This window comes from Gossypium raimondii, chromosome 7 (genome assembly GCF_025698545.1).
Source record: "Gossypium raimondii isolate GPD5lz chromosome 7, ASM2569854v1, whole genome shotgun sequence".
Classification (NCBI taxonomy): Eukaryota; Viridiplantae; Streptophyta; class Magnoliopsida; order Malvales; family Malvaceae; genus Gossypium; species Gossypium raimondii.
The window spans coordinates 41,937,276-41,955,997 of record NC_068571.1 but is presented as its reverse complement, the minus strand read 5'-3'; the positions used below and the strand labels follow the sequence as shown (position 1 = coordinate 41,955,997).

Below are 18,722 nucleotides of genomic sequence, written 5' to 3'. Positions count from 1 at the left end.
TTTCAAAATAATTTTAAAATTCTAAAATTTATATTTTAAAATATTATAAAAATTTCTAAAATAATAATTTTGGGACCTAAATAAGTTAAATAATGATTCAAGTTTATCATACTAAAGTATCTTTTTTTATCATTTTTCTTTGAAAAAGTTTTTAAATATATATGGTTTCAAATTTATGTGATCTAACATGGAATTAGTTATAGTACTGTAACAATATTTTAATTTGACATGTTTAATTTTTTAATTTAACTCGAACGATTTCACTTGATTCGACTCGACTCAAATTTCATTTCACTCGACTTAATTCGAAAAAATTTCGAATCAAGTTAGAATGATAAAATAGAACTCGTCCACTCAATTAACTTGAAAATTTTTTACTCGATTTGATCAAATGCTCACTCCTAAAGAGTGGTTTAAACATGGTTAATTGATTAACTATGATATAATGATAAATTTAGTCCTTAATATTTACATTTTCTATCAATTTGACTCTTATTCGTATTTTGAGCTAAATTTAGTTATGAACCTGTTAAAATAGTTAAATTGGTTTTCTTTAACGAAAATATCGACTAAAATAAATTTTAATGATGTTGACGTGATAACTTGTTGGGTAAATCACATGCATTTCATTATGATATAACATTATTTATCCTATATGCCACATTAGCAAATAATTTAAAATTTATAAAATATTAAAAAACTCAAAAGTACAAAAGAAATTCATAAAAATTACCACGAAGTACACGTAAATTGTCATGCGGACTATCATATTTAAAATTTTAACATTTTTGTCAAGAATTGTGTAAAAAATTAATTCAACTCTTTAAAGAAAAATAATAATCAATTTTGACTCTTTTTAAAAAGTTAAAGTCAAATTTAACTAAAATAATTAAAGGTTAAATTAGACATTATGTAATAAATTAATTAATTAAAAAATTAAAAAGGTCAATGTCAAACCAGAGATCTGTGACGGTGAACTCATTGGGGAACTTATCAAAACTCCTCTCCCGCGTATTAGTGTTTTATAAATATACACACATTTAAAATATTCCAATATGGCGGTTTACTCTTCGTGTCGCCGCCGCTAGTTTTAACAATTTCTGGTTTTGGACCAAGCACCGACCACCGCTTTTAACCCAAAAGAAATATATATATTTTAAATTAAACAATTAAATATTATAATACTTTCTTAATCACTTAATTAAGCTAATAAATCATTTTTAAATTACCCTAAAGCAACAAAAGCACTCCACCACTAACCCATCATTACATTCGAATAAAAATGAACACCAAATCACGCAACAAACACAAGACTTGCTTATCAATATAAAATTAATATTTATAAAATAATTTCTCAATTATTTGATTTTGTCCTTTTAATCATCAATTGTTAAATAACTAATGGAAAGATGATACGTTAGTTTTAAATTTGACATAATAGTAACTTTAATATTCAACATTTATACATTGTGTCAATTTAGTATTGATTTTAAAAATATATGACCGTTAACATTTATAAATTGTATAATTTAGTTTGCTTTATAGTTTATTTAAAAAGTTAAAAAATGAATTTATCGGTTAAATTTAATTGAAAATATACCAAATAAAAATACTTAAAATTTAAGATAATAATTTTTATATTTTCTCATTTTTCTAAAATTAACCCTTAATGTCACAAAGAAAAGCAAAACTACAAAAAAAAGAGACTAAATTTTTAGAATCAATATTAAATTGATGCAATGTATAAATGTTGAGGGTTAAAGTTGCTAATATGCCAATATTAAAAGTTACCAAGTTATTTTTGTTACTAGTTTAACGACTAGTGATCAAGAAAGACAAAATCTTGAGTGAGTATTTTGTAATTTTTCATAGAGTGACAAAAAAGAATTTATTGATAATTGACTGACTATGATATAGTTTACACAAATTTTTGATAATATTTTATATTTAGTTAATTAACATAAAAAATATAAAATTAATAGATTTATCATGAAATTAACCTTTCAAATTACATGTCATTTTCATTTTATCATCTTTTACCTTTTCTTGTGGGGTTTGATTTGTCGTATTAAACTGGTTTAGGGTGAGTTTAGATGGACGGTGTATTTACCTGCGGTTAGTGTAAAAACAGCGGTGGCGGTGAGATTAGATACTGTAGCGTGAGATAAAAAATAAACTAAACACACCGCACCGCACCACACCCAATCGTCCATCCAAACTCACCTTTAATTTATTAAACCCATGTCATGTCAGGTACTAGACAAGAAACAGAACATCCGGAATTAAAGTAATAATGTCAATAATTTTTTTGACAAATTTAATTATTGTTAAGATAAAATAAATTTATGGAATATAGTAAAAGAAAAAAAAAGGTAGTGGTCAGTGATGATCTAACAAGCTGGCCTGCACTGCCTGTTGAATTGGAACCAATTGATATATTAGACATTAAATGGTATCTTTAAATAGTTAATGCTAATTTTATTGAAATTTGATTTGAATTTATTTGGACTAAATTATGCTTAAAAGTGCAGAAGGATTGTGGTCGAAGAGCATGATGAAAATTCATGACTTTGAAGAGTGTAAGGCATGGATCAAATCCATGACTTCTAGGATATGAATCTAGATGTGATACCACTTGGAGCTAGTCTAAATTTAAATTTTGAATTAAATAGTTTGAGTTATTCATATTAACTCAAAAAAAAATTAAAATTTTCGGTTTAACTCGAATATGAATTACACAATTCGAGTTATTTAAAAATTTGAATAAGAAAAGACAAAAACTACATCGTTTTGATAAATGTTTATCTTTTCTAAAGTTAAGTCAAAAGGCAAAACTACGTCGTTTTAATAAATGTTTACCCATCAACCTTATGTAGTTAAACAATCTTGTATTTCGTCTACTAGTTAAATAACTGGTCCATGTAAACACAACATTGAGCATAAATAAGAGAATTCGTTAACTTGACTCAATTTGACTCGATTCGAAAAAAAATAAAATTGAGTTCGGTTGCTAAAATAAGATTCGTCAACTCGAAATATTTTTACTCGATTCAAGTCGACTCAATCGAATGCTCACTCCTAATGTCTAAAATACTAAAATTTTAAGAGTGCATTGGTAGTAATAAAAAAAGAATAAACTCAAATATAATGTAGAATCATGTTTAAAAGCATTTGTTTAATTTGAGGGTTTTGATTTGTAAATGGTTACGGCAAGTGACAGTGTTGGGATTGGATGTAAACATATTAAAGTATCAACATGCATTATATTATATTTATTACTCTTTGCCATCCAATAAGAAGAAAGTTCGGTTTGCATTTTCATTTATATACAAATATGGCAGAAATAACATAAAATGTAGAGCCAAGGCGTTTTGTTTTATTGGCTTGATTCATGTGTATTTAACTTTCTGGTGTCAAATGATTGGATTTTCCCATACAATTATAGTAAAAGATAATGGTGCAGTCTATTCTGAATAAGAATCAAATATACCGTACAATGAACCAATGTCATTTATGAAATCTTAACACCGCAATTCAACATTTGATTTTTGGAAAATTATTTCACTCCTTTATATTAAATGTATAAAAGATCGAGCATTTAATTCTCGGTTGTGAGGGTTCATATTTAAATTTTTATCACCTGAAATTTTATTAAATTTAAAATTTAAATTATTTTCACAAATTATAATAAATTCAACAAAATTTTGAAAAATGGTGGCAAAGGAATTAAAAATATTAAATGCAGAATCAGGATATGATTGGACGCTGGGGGCGTACGCCAGTGGTCAGCCATGCAACATAGACACGTAACTTTGATTTTTTGACCATTTTTCAAAAGCATGTAATTAATTCTTATATATATAATTTTAGTTAAATTGCCTCACGTTTTCTTTTTCCATTATTTTTCTTCAAAGAAGAACGAAATCTCTTGTACATATGTTTTTAAGTATTTTATTGTTTAAAGGGTGCTATAAATTTGATTCATATTTATATTAATATATTAAGATAAATAGTATAGTTTAATTGCTATATTATGAAGTTCAATTTTGTGTTTCAACATTTTATTTCAATTATTTTTGGATAAAATATAGAAGAATCGATACAATTCACCCAACATTTTGTTAATGTAAATCACATAGTTTACTATAAAAATATTTCAGAATTTAGAATAAAAGAAAGTAATATTTAATGTATCATTGATACATGAGTTTCATATATTGTCAATGCACGATATTTCATTATTAGTGAAATACTAATAATGAAATCCTTATAAATAATATTAATAATTTTATTTAAAATTAAAATCGAAAATTATATAATCATAAATCATAAACTCAAAAAATATATTATATTTAAATAAAATTATTAATATTTATTTATAAATCATAGATTACTTTTGTATTTAACACTTAAACGAAGCGCGATATTATTATTCAATCACAATGCATAAAGCTCGAATAAAATATTATACTTCAATTTAATACAGAATTTAATATTAAAAAAAAAGTCGGCAAGTTAAGATCCAGTACATCATATCGAAACTAATATTGAAAAAAATATTAAATTTTCGGTATTCCTTTTGCAGATAAGAGTCAAGTTTCAGCTTTGATGCATATGCATATGCATATGTTGAAGATCATTAATGACAGAAAATTTCATATTGATTTCCCTATTTTCCAGTCAAAAAGGGATTTGGGTGTATACTTGAAACATCATTTAATGAGAGCAATGAGGCAAGATCACGAGGGTTGGCAAAAATGGCCTGCTCGCCGGGTCACCCATGGAATATTTCTTCTCTTTTGAACATTCAATTTATACATATGATAGATACATATTCATCAAATTAGTGTCATTTGTTATGCAAGGCTAACTAGGTATTGATTGTGTTGATAAGGTTATAGTTAATTTTAAAATTTTAAATGTTTATGTTCGAGTCCCTACATCTCGTCTAAGTTATGTGTTAAATTTGTCTAAATTCATTATAGTTTAAATTCAATTGTGTATTGTTTCATTCAAGATTATTTCGGTTTAGATCGAGTCGATTTGCGTTTTATAATGAGTAATTTTATTTGGAATGTTTGAACCTTTAATACCATATGTAATTTTCAATCCGAATGCTTCTACTTAATATATTTTAAGAAAAATTATAATGGACAAAGGTGAAGTTAAAATTTTTTTCCTAGGTGGGGCCTAAGATCATACTATATATTTTTATGAGAGGTAAAATTACAAATTTATCATTATATTGACATATATATTCACAGTTTAATTTTTAAGATTAAATAAAAATTTATCATTTTATTATATATTTACTTAAAATTTTGTAAACTCGTATGAAAAATAAACTATATATATATAACAGAGGGTTTGCCTCTATGATTTTCTGGACATGATAATTAACAATAATATCTTAAAGATTCATCAAGTCACAAGGATGTTCTTTCTTCCTAAAATCCATGTTACAGTACCTATTTCTTTAGAGTTCTTGGCCTGGCATAGCCTTCGATCCAGGGTTTGGTGTATAGCTACAAATAGTTTTACCCTACCCACTTCGTCCGTGAAATTAAAAAGTGAATGGTTCATGGTTAAATTAAGTCTTAGTTTAATTGGTATTGGTATTGTTGTCAGTATAAGAGGACGAGAGTTTGAATGCACTGAAACGCATTATTCTCCTATTTAAGAGTTGGCGAGGGACTATAAATAATTTTAAATATTCTATTAAAAAGAACAGATATGATAAATAAAATTAAAATATTAATTTTTTAATTTTTAGAATTGAATTAGTTTAGTCAATCATAAGTGCATAATTGGTCTTTGGGTAAAGTTTACTTCTAATTATGATTTTAATTGATATTTTACCTTTAAATTAAAAAAGTAAAATTCTCATTGAGAAAAAAGGAGAAATAGCAAAAGTTATAGTAGTAATGAAATTTTATAATAATTAACTCATTAATCACCTATTATAATTTGTGCATCAATAATAAAAACATAGTACTTTTATCAATGAAAATTGCATAGCAAAGCAAACATGGAATTCCTTTTGGCTGATTAAATTTAATAATTACTGAATTAATTAGTATGCAAATAAAATAATATAAAAAAGACAGCAAAACGCATTATTAATTAGTCAGTTTATAATTATAATTATAATGACTAAATTATTATTTTGTCTCAAAGTGAACTTTACCTTTAAAATAAAAAATGAGACAAATAAAGAATAATTAATTAATTATTATAGTGCTAGATGACAAAAAGAATATGTATAGAACAAAACAAAAACAACTTTGAATTTTGTTCAAATCTAGATTCATACTCTAAATCAAATTTGTACATAAAATGATTGATACTTAAAAGCACATTTTCATTGAAAATTTTAATTTTACTCCTCTTAAAACTATATTTTAAATAATAAAATAATTTGAATAAATCCTTCTCAAACACAAAAACAAGTTCTTTCACATATACCATTTTTTTTCGATAAAAGTAATATTTAGTTTTGGAATTTGGTGGCTTTTTAACTTAGTCTTTGAATTTTTTGGGTTTTATCAAGATCGATGACGTGACACTTTAAGATTGTACACTTCATTACAATAAAATTTTGAAAAATATATAAATAATCTAAAAATACCAAAATTTATTTAAAAATATAAAGGCATTGTAATTTTTTAAAAAAATTCAAGTGATAATGTGATATAATCTTAGAGTGTCAAATCCATAAATCAAATCGAATAAACCAATTAATATAGAAAAGAAATTAAGAATCTAATTGAAAAAATTATCAGTTCAATTTTTAAATATATCTGATATTTTTTATGGGAAAAGTAATTACTTATTTATTTTAAGAAATAAGATTCTTACGGTATGCTGTCTAAAGCTGAGGACAAAAGCGGCTAATAATTTGGGAGTAGTAGTTACAAAAAGGGCAAAATGAAAGACAAATTAAATTTTATTTTTGATATTTTAACAAATTAGTTTTGATGTAGCCGACAAGATCCATATCCTTAATAAATCCAAAAGCCCTGTCTCTTCAGGCCACTTAATTAGGATGTCCAAACATTAATCAAGGAAAATCCCTCTCTTTCTTACCTTTTTCTTAATTTATTAAAACTCAAAGGCTCCAAAAATTAATGATTTGTTTAGTAAATGCCATATTAAGGACAAAGTTTCCTGAGAATAAAATCATCTCATGCTTCTAATTTTTTTTAATACAACATTGGGGTGAGATAAGGTGATACAAATTTAAATTCGTATTAAATAAATGTGTAATAAATATTTTGTATTTACTTATATGAACGGGTCGAATTTAATTAAATTGGTTTATATAATAAGTATTATTAAAAAAAATCATCTTTAACGAATTTGAGTTTCGAATTTTAATATCTATCCTTTTAAGGACGAAGGTAAGGACAGGCAAGGGCTTTGGCCTTTGTAAAATGAGAAAATTTGTTTTAGATTCTCTAAATTTTATAAAAAAAAATTTAAGTTTATATATGATAAAATTATAGCTTACCCCCGAAAATGATAATGTTTTGTTTCAATCATTCTAAAAGCTATAAATTAGATATATGTCAATACGCGGGTGGAATTACGTCTTCGGTCACATAAAAATATATAACTTAATCTCTACCCATATTATTTATTTTAATTAATTTCCCACGTTATAAGCACATAACTACATACATAATTAACTTAATAAGCTAACCCAGCTCACCTAATTTGCCTACACATAATTTACACAGACTGAATTTTAACCCCGGTGATCTAAGTCCCAAGATCTCAACTTATCATATCAGCCAAGTCTTTACTATAAAAAATCTTAAAAATAAAAAAAATTATCATTGTTGAGGGATTTTCGACACTTTTAAGAGAAGTCTATAAAGTGTCTTCAAACTCTATGGAAAGCTTAAGTTCTTAAAGAGACAGCAAATTCACAGAGTGAGAGTACTTGTTCGAGTGCTTGAACAAGTGAACTGCCCAAAGAACTTGCAGAGTTGGCAATCGATGGGGGGTTTGAACTGATGCCTTAAATGAGCTAAGTTTTACCTCCAATTACAAACTCCTCAATTTCTTTAGTAGCTCACTTGTTAAAGAACCCAACAAGATAGTCCCGCACTATGAACTCTTCACCTTTTTAAATACTCGAGTTTTCGATAGAATTAGTAGATAAAATTTTCACCGAAAACAATACTTTGTAAACATTGCATAAAAGTCGAAAATCTCTCTAAAAGTCTCATAATTAAAAACAAATGGTATATAATAAATAGTAATAAGAGTTAACAATAATTGAAGTAATTAATATACCAATTCAACAACTCAAAAATGGTTGAATAATTACATCCAAGTGGCTAATGGTACCGCCGTAGTCCTTTCTTCAACACAAAACATTAAGGTGGACATGAGTTGGTATTTAGTGTTTGAAGTTATGTACACATTACTTTTATATTAACTAGTATACTTTCTTACTAGCTTTCACCTTGGATTAGTTGTTTCATTTAGAGTAAAATTTTAAGGTTAAAATATACTTCAAGTCTCTCTATTCTCCATGTATTTAAAAGTTAGTCTTTATATTTTTACTTTTAAGAATTTAGTCCTCTATTTTTAAATTTTAAAAATACATGTCTAATTTTAACACCATTAAATTTTTTTGTTAAATTCGCTAGAGTGGCATTTCAAATTTAAAATAAAATACTCACACGATAACCATGTAACAAGAAAAGACATTGCAATGAATGTGAATTTAACAAGTAACAACTCTTAGAAAGTACATCCTCATTTTAATCGAAATAATGTTTTTAGGTTAACCAATAACGTTGAAAAAGTTGAGGTACCAAATTATGTTAAAAATTGACATATAAAGATTAAATCTTAATTATGTTAAAAATTGAAATATAAAGATTAAATCTTAAATTTGTGTGCAGCATAGGGACCAAAATTAAAATTTGACCATTAGTATAATTTATAAAATTTAAAAATTTATTCCAACTCATCATGTTAAAATAATTTTTGCTAGTATAGTTTTTTAAATCTAAATAAAAATTTAATCAATCAACAATATTAACAATTTGGGCTAAATATTATTAAAAAATTAGGGACCAAATTACGGTAGAATTTAAGTATAAAGATTAAATTTTAATTTCAGTCATAATAGAGGGACCAAAAGTGATATTTAACAATTTTCCTATGAATGCCTAGACACGTCACAATGTAGACCTTCCTTTCATCTATAGGTTATAAATTGATCAACAATTCATTATAAAATTTGAGTTCTTTTTCTTTTAAAATTAATCTTTTTATATTTTGATTTCTCGAGTAATTTTTTTAAAGATATTTATTGGAGCTGCCCGGTAATTAAATTAAATTTTATAAAGAATACAAAAAATTATCACGTACTTCAAACTAAATTTATGCAGATAGTCTTGTTTCTAGAAGTGGTTTTATAGATGATTTTGTCACCACCCTCTCCAATTTGGTAGATGTTTGGTTCTTTTGTCGATTTTTACCCACTGTTTTGGATCATCTGCGATTAATTTTTTTATCGTATTAAGTGCTTGTAATCACTCTTGATATGCCGTGCTTGAGTTGTGATATAGCTAATTGTCAACTTGTCATAACGTTCTATTGAAGTTGAGGCTGAAATTTTTGTTATGTTGGTGGAGTTTGTCCTTCATCGCCTACAAACAACGAATGTTTGTTGTTTTTTTCTTGTGACACAACTACCCAAAAATAATAAATAATAATAAAAATTATTATATAGGAAATTGTATTTACTATATTTCTAAGAAAGTGAGCTAAGTAAGTTAATGCATTAAATATATGAAATGGTATATATGTGAACCCGACCAAAGCCGAGTTAACCGGCAAGGATGGGAAATTAATGCAATGATTGACTTACCCTAAACTTGAAGATTTATTTAATTTATATTTTATTATTTGTGGAAGTGGTTGAAAAATGAGGATAATAATAATAAAATTAACCCAACGAACCCCTTATGTTGACTCCAACCATTGATAATTGCAAAACGTAAAAATATTTTAGCTTGTTTCACCAAAGTGAGAATTTTGAAAAATTTTCACAAAAAAGGTGAAATTTACAAATCTATGGGCTGATTATGATTCATTCTATACATAATCTACACTCTTTTTAACTTTTCAATTTGTTTTGCAATTGGCACAATTATCAAAACATTACAATTTGTTGTAAAACAATTCAATAATAGAGAGAGAAAAATGAGATACATGAAAATAATAGTGTAATTTCAAAGGATAAGAAAAGATAAAAATTATTATCTTTAATTTTGGGTGTACTAGTTAAATATCAAATTTAGGCATAATAGAGGGACCACAACTAAAATTTAACTATTTTTCTGAAATTGCAAAAGAAGGTAAACTTAGAAGTCGCAGTATCAATTTTTAAGGCTTTAAGAGTATTCAAATTATATAACCACGTAATGTTTTAATTGAAAAGCTAACGAAATTAACTATTTGGACTAATTAATAACATTATAAAAATATAAGGGTCAAATTATATTAAAAATTAAAGTACATATATAATATTAAATTAAAACATATTAGAGTGACTAAGGTGAAATTTGATCATTTTTGTAAAGAAAGCAAGGAAGCATGGGTGAGAGAGCCACAAAAACCTTTTTATTTTATTTTATTTATTATACTTACATATCACCAAAATCGATGGTAAAATTAACATCCAATGAACCATTTCTTTTTGCCCAAAAGTCAAAAGGGATATTAATGAGTGGTGATATCACCGTGCATCCTAAAATTTTGGATTAAAATTTTTATATCATTTATTTATTTTTTAACCTTTTTTTGAATTTTACTTAAATATAAAGTTTTGAATGGGATCATATAATTTGGAAAAACCTAAGTGCTCATTGTAGTAATTGAAGGACAAGCTTTAGCATTGGCTCTATTAAAACTCAAGCATGACATATCTGGAGTGACTGTAAGTACTTAATATAATAAGGAAATCAACCCTGGATAGTCCAAAGCAGCAAGCAAAAATCAATAAAAGAATCGAGCATTCACCAAGTTGGAAAGGATGATGACAAAACCATTCCTGAAATCACTTGCAAAAGTAAGATTACATGTATAAGCAAGACTAAAAAACATACTGTAAAAGCAAACAAAAATTTCTAAAAGTGAAGACTTATTAAATAATGAAAAACAAACAAAAAAACCATATAAAATTTTACACAAAACATGTCGAAACTAACTTGTTAAATAATTTATTATTATTAGAAAGTTGTTGTTATATCCACTAGCTACCAACAATTTTTCTTGAAAAGTGGGTAACTCTTCGTTAGGTCTTAATTTGTTTCCATTTTGAGAGGATATACCCACAAAATAAATCTATAAACTAAAAAGAGAGAAGGTACATGAAGTGAATGAGAAAAAGAAAAAAAGAGAAAGTTGGTGGAAGGGAGATTCGACTGACTACCATCATTGGACAAAACAAAAGAGAAAAGGCAAATGGCTTAGAGAAAAAAGAGAAAAGTTTTTTTTGACTTAAATATCAAATAAATAAACTCAATTTGTTCAAATGTTTTTTTTTAAATATTACTAAAGTTTATAAGTGTTATAACTACATCTAGAGAGCTTGCCTCATAACATGCCGACTTCAATAATCAACACTACAAATTAGAATTATCTTCTAAACTAAGGACATTTGTAAGGTCAAGACCCCATGAGCTCAAAAACTCGTGAGAACATATCATGGGGACTACTCTCTTGACATGGATAGAATGTCTACTACTTTTAAATCACACTTATCTATTGTCTAAACATGATAGTCTATACCTACGGAGTAAGATATAATTAGGTCGACTAGGCTCTAAAAAGTACAAAACAAATATAAAACTAATACAATGACAACACATGGCATCTCAGAATGTTCAGAATTGCCTATTTTAAGCTCATAAACATCATAAAAGAACAACTCTCTCTCTTTTCACACTCTAAGCTATCTCCATTCTTCCTCTTGAAATTCAATCTTCCCAAAAACTTAGATTCCAATCAGTTTCAAGTTTCACCCCTACCCCTTTCAAATAAACTATCACGAACCACTATAATTTCAAACTTTTCCATTTTACTCTTTTATTAAAAGCTAAAAATAATGCTATTTGATTTTCGTTAATAGTTATTTTTTCATATTAATAAGGTAATAGTTTCTTTGGCATGATCAATGTATATTCTATATTCGTTTTACGATCCATAAAGATTAATCTTTTAGACTTCATAGTTTTCCTTGAATAATATCATCTCTAATATTCAAACTTGAGTTGCCTACAATCTATTTTACCTTTACTCCCAATATATGTTGGTAATAAGGTAAAATTTTTAATGTTGAGAACTTTGCCACAAACAATTAGCTATAATGTTTTGTTCATAAAAAACGATTTTATTAGTATTAGAATTTGTGCTAAAACTCAATCCTAACATATTCTTAATTAACAATGAAAGTCCTAGATATTATTAGTTAATTTAATCGTTTTAGTCATCACGATTCATTTGATCTAATCGATTAGATCAAAGGCTCTTGCTTAAGTATGTTAAAATAGCTCGTTTAGGACTTTTCAACTCCTTCAAGAATAGTTTATGAAGTGTTATTCGCTCGTAATCTCCGACCCTTCAACAAGTCCAATTTTTTCCTTTGTGGAGAGTTTTGTTTGCCAACTTTACCAAAAGTTTGAGTGCCTAAGGAGACATTAAGTTCATAGAGTCGGAACATCTTGTTGAGTGCCTAAATAGGCAAACTACCAAAGAAACTGAAGAATTGGCAATCGATGGTAAAGCTCGAGTGCAAGTTTGGTATCACTTAAGGTAGCTCTCAGACTCTCGTTAAAGACACAATGTTAGAAACAAAATCCCATCAAGAATAATACCCATTTCACTGAAGGATCTGGTAACTCAAAACGGATTACAATTCATAGACTTCTCTCGAAAAAAAATGAAAATCCATCTAAAACAATCATTTGTTGACCGTAAAAAGTAAAAACCAATAAACCATGGTGGAGTTCCAAGAGAAGTTATGGAAGCATGGGTTTGGATTGGAGAGACATTGAGAATTTCAAGAGAGAGGAAAACGACGACATTTTGGTGCTTTGGCGTTTAAGGCCCGCCAATTACCCCTCAGTTCACTCCTCCGTCATTTACGGCCAAAACAACACTAACAATATTTTATAATAATTAAATAATAATTGCTTTGCTTAATATTAATACAACCACAGTAACATGCACCATCATCATAAAAATTGAAAATTAAAAAATGAAAAATATGCTTTAAGTTCATGTACCTTTGATACTTTTGAAATTTAGTCCTTTTAAGTTATAACTATATTAATTGTTCTAATCGGAATTATTTAAGTGCTGATCTGAATAATTAAATCAATAGCAATCTAACTATAATAATAATAAAAATCCAAAATTCAAACACGAGATCTTAGAGTTCCTTGAGCGAGACAAGGTCCCGTTGACGAGTAGAGCGGACATTAATAGCTTCAATTTTTTGAAAATTCTCACGAAGGCTAAAAAATTTTAACTAAGACCCTCATTTTTCTAAAAAGTTCTCATTAACTTCTCAAAATTTTTAATAATTTTTAATTAGCCCGCTCCAAAGCTTAGTCCATGATCTGCTACTGTTGACCACCCCTTACTTTTATTTACAAAAAACTCTCTCTTATATGTTTTGAGTTTAAAAAATAAGGTGTAATAATTGTTAATATTATTATTTTTGTTAAATTTGTTGGTATGCACCTCCAGGTGAAATCGTACCTCTCTTATTAGAAGATGTGCATGGCATAGGGACACGACAACGAGTTCGTGTTATACACGACTTTCTCTCTTCTTTTGACAAAGAATAAATAAAATAAAATATTTATTTGAAAGTCATGTAACTGTATAATCGATCCGAATTTAATAAAATAATTGAAAAATAAATTAATTATTTTTTTAAAATTAAAATTATAATACTAAATTCCAAATATATATTAACTATTTATTTAGATCTATATAACTCCATTGCAGCTGAACTTAAGACATCCCCTTTCCCTCTTATACTTTTTTTCTCTTCTTGCTTATCATTTTCTTCACCAAACATTTTTCTACGAAAGTTTCAACCATTTTGATGCCATAATTCATTCATTTTCCTGGAAAATATAAAAACCAAAGCTACATTATCAAACTGGGTCTTCCTTCTTTTTTAGAATTAAACCAGTTCCTGATCTGGGTTTTCACATTGAGCTAACATACTTTCTTTTTTTTTTTCAAAATGGAAAACCAGTTTTTTCTTGGTGCTCAGGGACCGCCATTAGACTTTGGGCAGTCATTATCATCACCCTTATCAACAGCTTGGCAATCCTTATCTTCACCCATGGAAATTCAAGCAACTGAGTTGAATTCAACAGATTACGGTTTACAATTTGAGTCAGCACTGAGTTCAATGGTGTCTTCTCCAGTAGCATCGAATTCGAATCTCTCTAACGAGAGTTTTATGATCAGAGAATTGATCGGAAAATTAGGGAGTATCGGTGGTAACTCCGGTGAGATCTCTCCACAACCATTAATAGCTAACAGCACCAACACATCTTGTTACAGCACTCCATTGAATTCTCCCCCTAAATTAAGCTTACCATTGAATACTTTAGTGAAAGAGAAATTACCCAGATTAGGGAAATCAATGGGTATGAATGCAAGCGTGACTGATTTCTCAGCCGATCCTGGATTTGCAGAACGAGCGGCGAAATTCTCTTGTTTTGGTAGTCGAAGCTTTAATGGCAGAACGAGTCAACTCGGACTCAATGATACTTCTTCCCCTTCTCCTTCCCTTTCCCCTTACAGATCTAATCCATTATCATCAAATCGCAAGATTCCCCGTGTTTCAAGCAGTCCTTCATTGAACGCAATGGTAATTGAACCATTACAAGATCGATCCGAGTTATCTCATTCTCAAGAAGAATCCTCCATTACCAATGGTGACCCAAGTTTGAAACCTTCAAAAGGTACCAATTCAAGGAAAAGAAAAACAGTCCCCAAAGCAAAAACAAATGAAATTTCAACATCCCCATCAACAAATGCTCCAAAGGTATCAAATCAAACTTGATTTTCATTCAAAATTTTGTTCTAAAAACATTCATTAATCAACTAATTTTGTTATCCCCAGGGGACTGAATCAAATGAGAAACGATGCAAATCAACCGAGAGCAATGGAAACCAAAATGATTCGATCAAAACAGAGGATGATGCAAAAGGAAATACAAAGCCACCTGAGCCACCCAAAGATTATATTCATGTTAGAGCAAGAAGGGGCCAAGCTACTGATAGCCATAGCTTAGCTGAAAGAGTGAGAATTTAAAAAAAAAAAATTACTGGGAATTTTGCATTTTTATCATTGATTCTTATATTATCTATCATTTTGATTAGGTCCGCAGAGAGAAAATCAGTGAGAGAATGAAGCTTCTGCAAAATCTTGTCCCTGGTTGCAACAAGGTTTGTACTTTGTTCTAAGAAAAAAGGGTCTATTTTTATTTTTAGTCCCTATATTACGATAAAATTTGAGATTTTATCTTTTTTACTTTAATTTGACATAATTTAGTAGATTCAAATTGATGAGATTGTCAATGTAAAATTTCACGTAGTTTAAAAAAAAATTGACGATCTCATCAATTAGGGCTTACTGACAAATTATGCCAACATTAAACAGAAGGGTTAAATCCCAGAGTTCAACATATTAGAGGGGCTAAAACTAGGATTAGACCAAAGAGCAACTTGGTAATATTATTGCTGTAATCCTAAAATATTGAATTTTCCAACTTGTATAGGTGACTGGAAAAGCCTTAATGCTGGATGAAATTATAAATTATGTTCAATCATTGCAACGTCAAGTTGAGGTAAATTTTTTATTTTTATTTTTAACATATTTATTGATGAACGTGTGGTGCTTTAATTTCTTAGGATTTAAGCTCTTTTTATTTTTTTGACTTTAATGGTTTAATGATAATTTTTTATTGGCAGTTCCTTTCAATGAAGTTAGCTTCAGTGAATACCAGGCTGGACTTTAACATGGATGGTTTAATGCCAAAGGAGGTAAGTCTAAAGATTCAACTACATTAAATAAATACACATGAAATTGAAAGGGTCAAATTTTTATTTTGGTCCTATAATTTAATTCCACATTATTTATTCTATTTTATAATGTTGTTAATTAATCCAAATAGTTAACATTATTAACTATTCTGATTAAGATGCTCCCATGGAGTTTTTCTTCTTAAAACCTTTCTTCCAACTCGTCATACTAACATGGTTTTTTTTTAAGAAAAACTCATGTTAACGGTATTAATTTATTGGTTAAAATATGTTATAGGTCCTTTCATTTTCACAAACATGAAATTTAGTCACTTTACTTTTTAAATTTTAAAATTGAGTCCAACTGTTAATCCTGTGAATTTTTTTGTTAAATTTATTGGTGTGAAATTTTGAAATAAAAAATTCCTTTGGTAGCAATGTAACTAAAAAGAAGGCATTATGGTAAATATAAATTTAACAAAATAATTTTAACAATGTTAATAGTTATATCTAAAATTTGAAATTTAAAAGTATGACTAAATTTCAAATTTACAAAGAGTATAAGGACTTATGACATATTTTAACCTAATTTATGTAAACCATCTAACTAATAACATTATAAAAATAAAGGACCAAATCTTAAATTTGGATGTAGTTGAAGAACCAAAACCATATAATTTGACAAATTTATATAAATACATATAATGGTTCAAATATTTTGAATTGGGATTTACTTTGTATGTATCTTCTTTTGTTGTTTTGTAGATGTTTGAATCAAACAATAGTTTGGCACATCAAATATTCCCAATGGATTCCTCGGCAACAGCCATATTTGAACAGCAAAATCCAGCACTACATCATCATCATGCCAATATGTCTAATGGGACAATGTCCCAATGCTTGGTGGGCCAATTAGACACTTCAATACATCCCAATCTCAACACCCATTTACCCCAAATTCACCATTTCACTCCATCTATGCCTCAGGTAAATTTCTTTTTTCTACAATTTTACGATGATTTTGAGTTTGAGTCGCGTGAATAAAATTCTTTTTAAGAGAGTTTGTCTCCAGTTTAGGGTTCTAGTTTGGTTCGATTATTAATTTAGTTGGGACTCATTGTCTACGAAAAATATGTGAACCCATAAAAATTTTTATGGATAAATTACATTAGTAGTCACCTATTTATATATTTTTTTGTTACCCAACTATTTAATTTTGTCTTTTTTGTCACCCTTGAATTTTTTGGTGTTTTGATTTTTATGTTAACCAACTGATAGACCAAAGAAAAAGACAAAAGTGAATAGTTGGGTGACAAAAAAAAAACCCGATTCCTATCCTTTTATTCATGGTTGTTGGAGCTTGATAGACTAATATCATATTCCGAACAAAGGGTTGAATTGGCTTTGAACCAGAATATTTTTTCTATTTATGATTTTTTAATAATTTATTTAATTAAAATTGGATTAGCCGATTAAACCGATCAAATTGAAAACTAGTAATCTGATCGGTTCAATCATCAATCCGGTTTTAAAAACTTATTTTTTTATTTCAATTTCAGAGTTCTAAATCTCTAAAACTTTTACCTGATATTAAATTTATATTTGCAGTACCCAGCATTTTGTGAAGGTGACCTTCAAACCATAGTTGAAATGGGGTTAGGCCAAAATCAAAGCAGGGAAATGGCATTACAATCAGAATTCCAGGGTAAGTAAAAAAAAATTCAAAAATGTATAAGGACTAAGAAATAAATTTAAAAAATTAAAATGAATTAATTATGATTGTTTTAATGCAGGTTCAAATCAAGTATCCCAGATGAAGGTTGAGCTCTAATAACCATTTTAATCCAGAATGGCTGTGATGTTGTATATATTACAAAGAAATTTAATATGGGCCCATTGCATGAATGATTTTGTATTCTAATTTTCATTTTTTTTGTGGGTTTTTTTAAAGCCAAATTATTCAATATAAAATTTGGGTATTTAATGGTGCAAATGGTCTTCATAGCAAACAGCACCACTTGTTTGTAAGAGAATAGTATTAATTAATGCTAATTACTATCATTAGAATTTTTATTTTATTTTTAGCCTTTTTCATTCTTCATTAACATTTGAAACATTATTATTTGCTTTGGAGTCACATCAAATTTGAGGGATTTGATCTCATAATAAACTAGTGTTAAGCAGCTGTATTTGTTAGAGTGATTAAAGGATTTGGTGATTTTTGAGGGGGTCAACTCAAACCATGCTCATTGCCATTTTAGAAAAAAAAAGGACCAATCTGTTATTCATTTCTAGAAGGTGGATTATAAGAAGTTTTTAAAAGTTAGGTCAATTTCTGTTTTTGGTCGTTTAAATTTGAAATTTTACAATTTAATCATCTAATTTTATAATATCATTAACTAATTTAAATAGTTAATACCGTTCAATTTTTCCTAAAAAACTTCTTAACACACGCACAATAAGTTGAAAGAAAAGGTATTTTAAGGGATAAATCATTGGTATTGAAGCTAATTAATAATGCTAAATTAAAATTTTGAGATTAAATCTCTTATTTTAGTATACTAAAGGGATGAAAACAAGAATTTTACCAATTCAAGAAAGTACACATCGCAACTAAATGAGAATAATATTTCGATTTTATT

General features: G+C 27.7%; 1 protein-coding gene across 1 annotated transcript; it reads left to right on the top strand.

The window, feature by feature from the left end:
* The first annotated feature begins 14,050 nt into the window (after positions 1–14,050).
* Positions 14,051–18,158, top strand: LOC105790653 (transcription factor bHLH62). Its single transcript, XM_012618364.2, has 8 exons — positions 14,051–15,100; positions 15,179–15,358; positions 15,439–15,504; positions 15,837–15,905; positions 16,030–16,101; positions 16,846–17,067; positions 17,689–17,785; positions 17,874–18,158. The coding sequence occupies exons 1-8, from the start codon at positions 14,288–14,290 to the stop codon at positions 17,909–17,911; spliced, it is 1,557 nt and encodes a 518-aa protein (XP_012473818.1). The 5' UTR covers positions 14,051–14,287; the 3' UTR covers positions 17,912–18,158.
* The last annotated feature ends 564 nt before the right edge of the window (positions 18,159–18,722 follow it).

Excerpts from the sequence above, each read along its gene's own strand:
- LOC105790653 (XM_012618364.2), top strand. The coding sequence starts at position 14,288 with ATGGAAAACCAGTTTTTTCTTGGTGCTCAGGGACCGCCATTAGACTTT. Across the intron at positions 16,102-16,845 it reads ATGGTTTAATGCCAAAGGAG|ATGTTTGAATCAAACAATAG; the intron begins GTAAGTCTAAAG and ends GTTGTTTTGTAG. Across the intron at positions 17,068-17,688 it reads TCACTCCATCTATGCCTCAG|TACCCAGCATTTTGTGAAGG; the intron begins GTAAATTTCTTT and ends TTATATTTGCAG.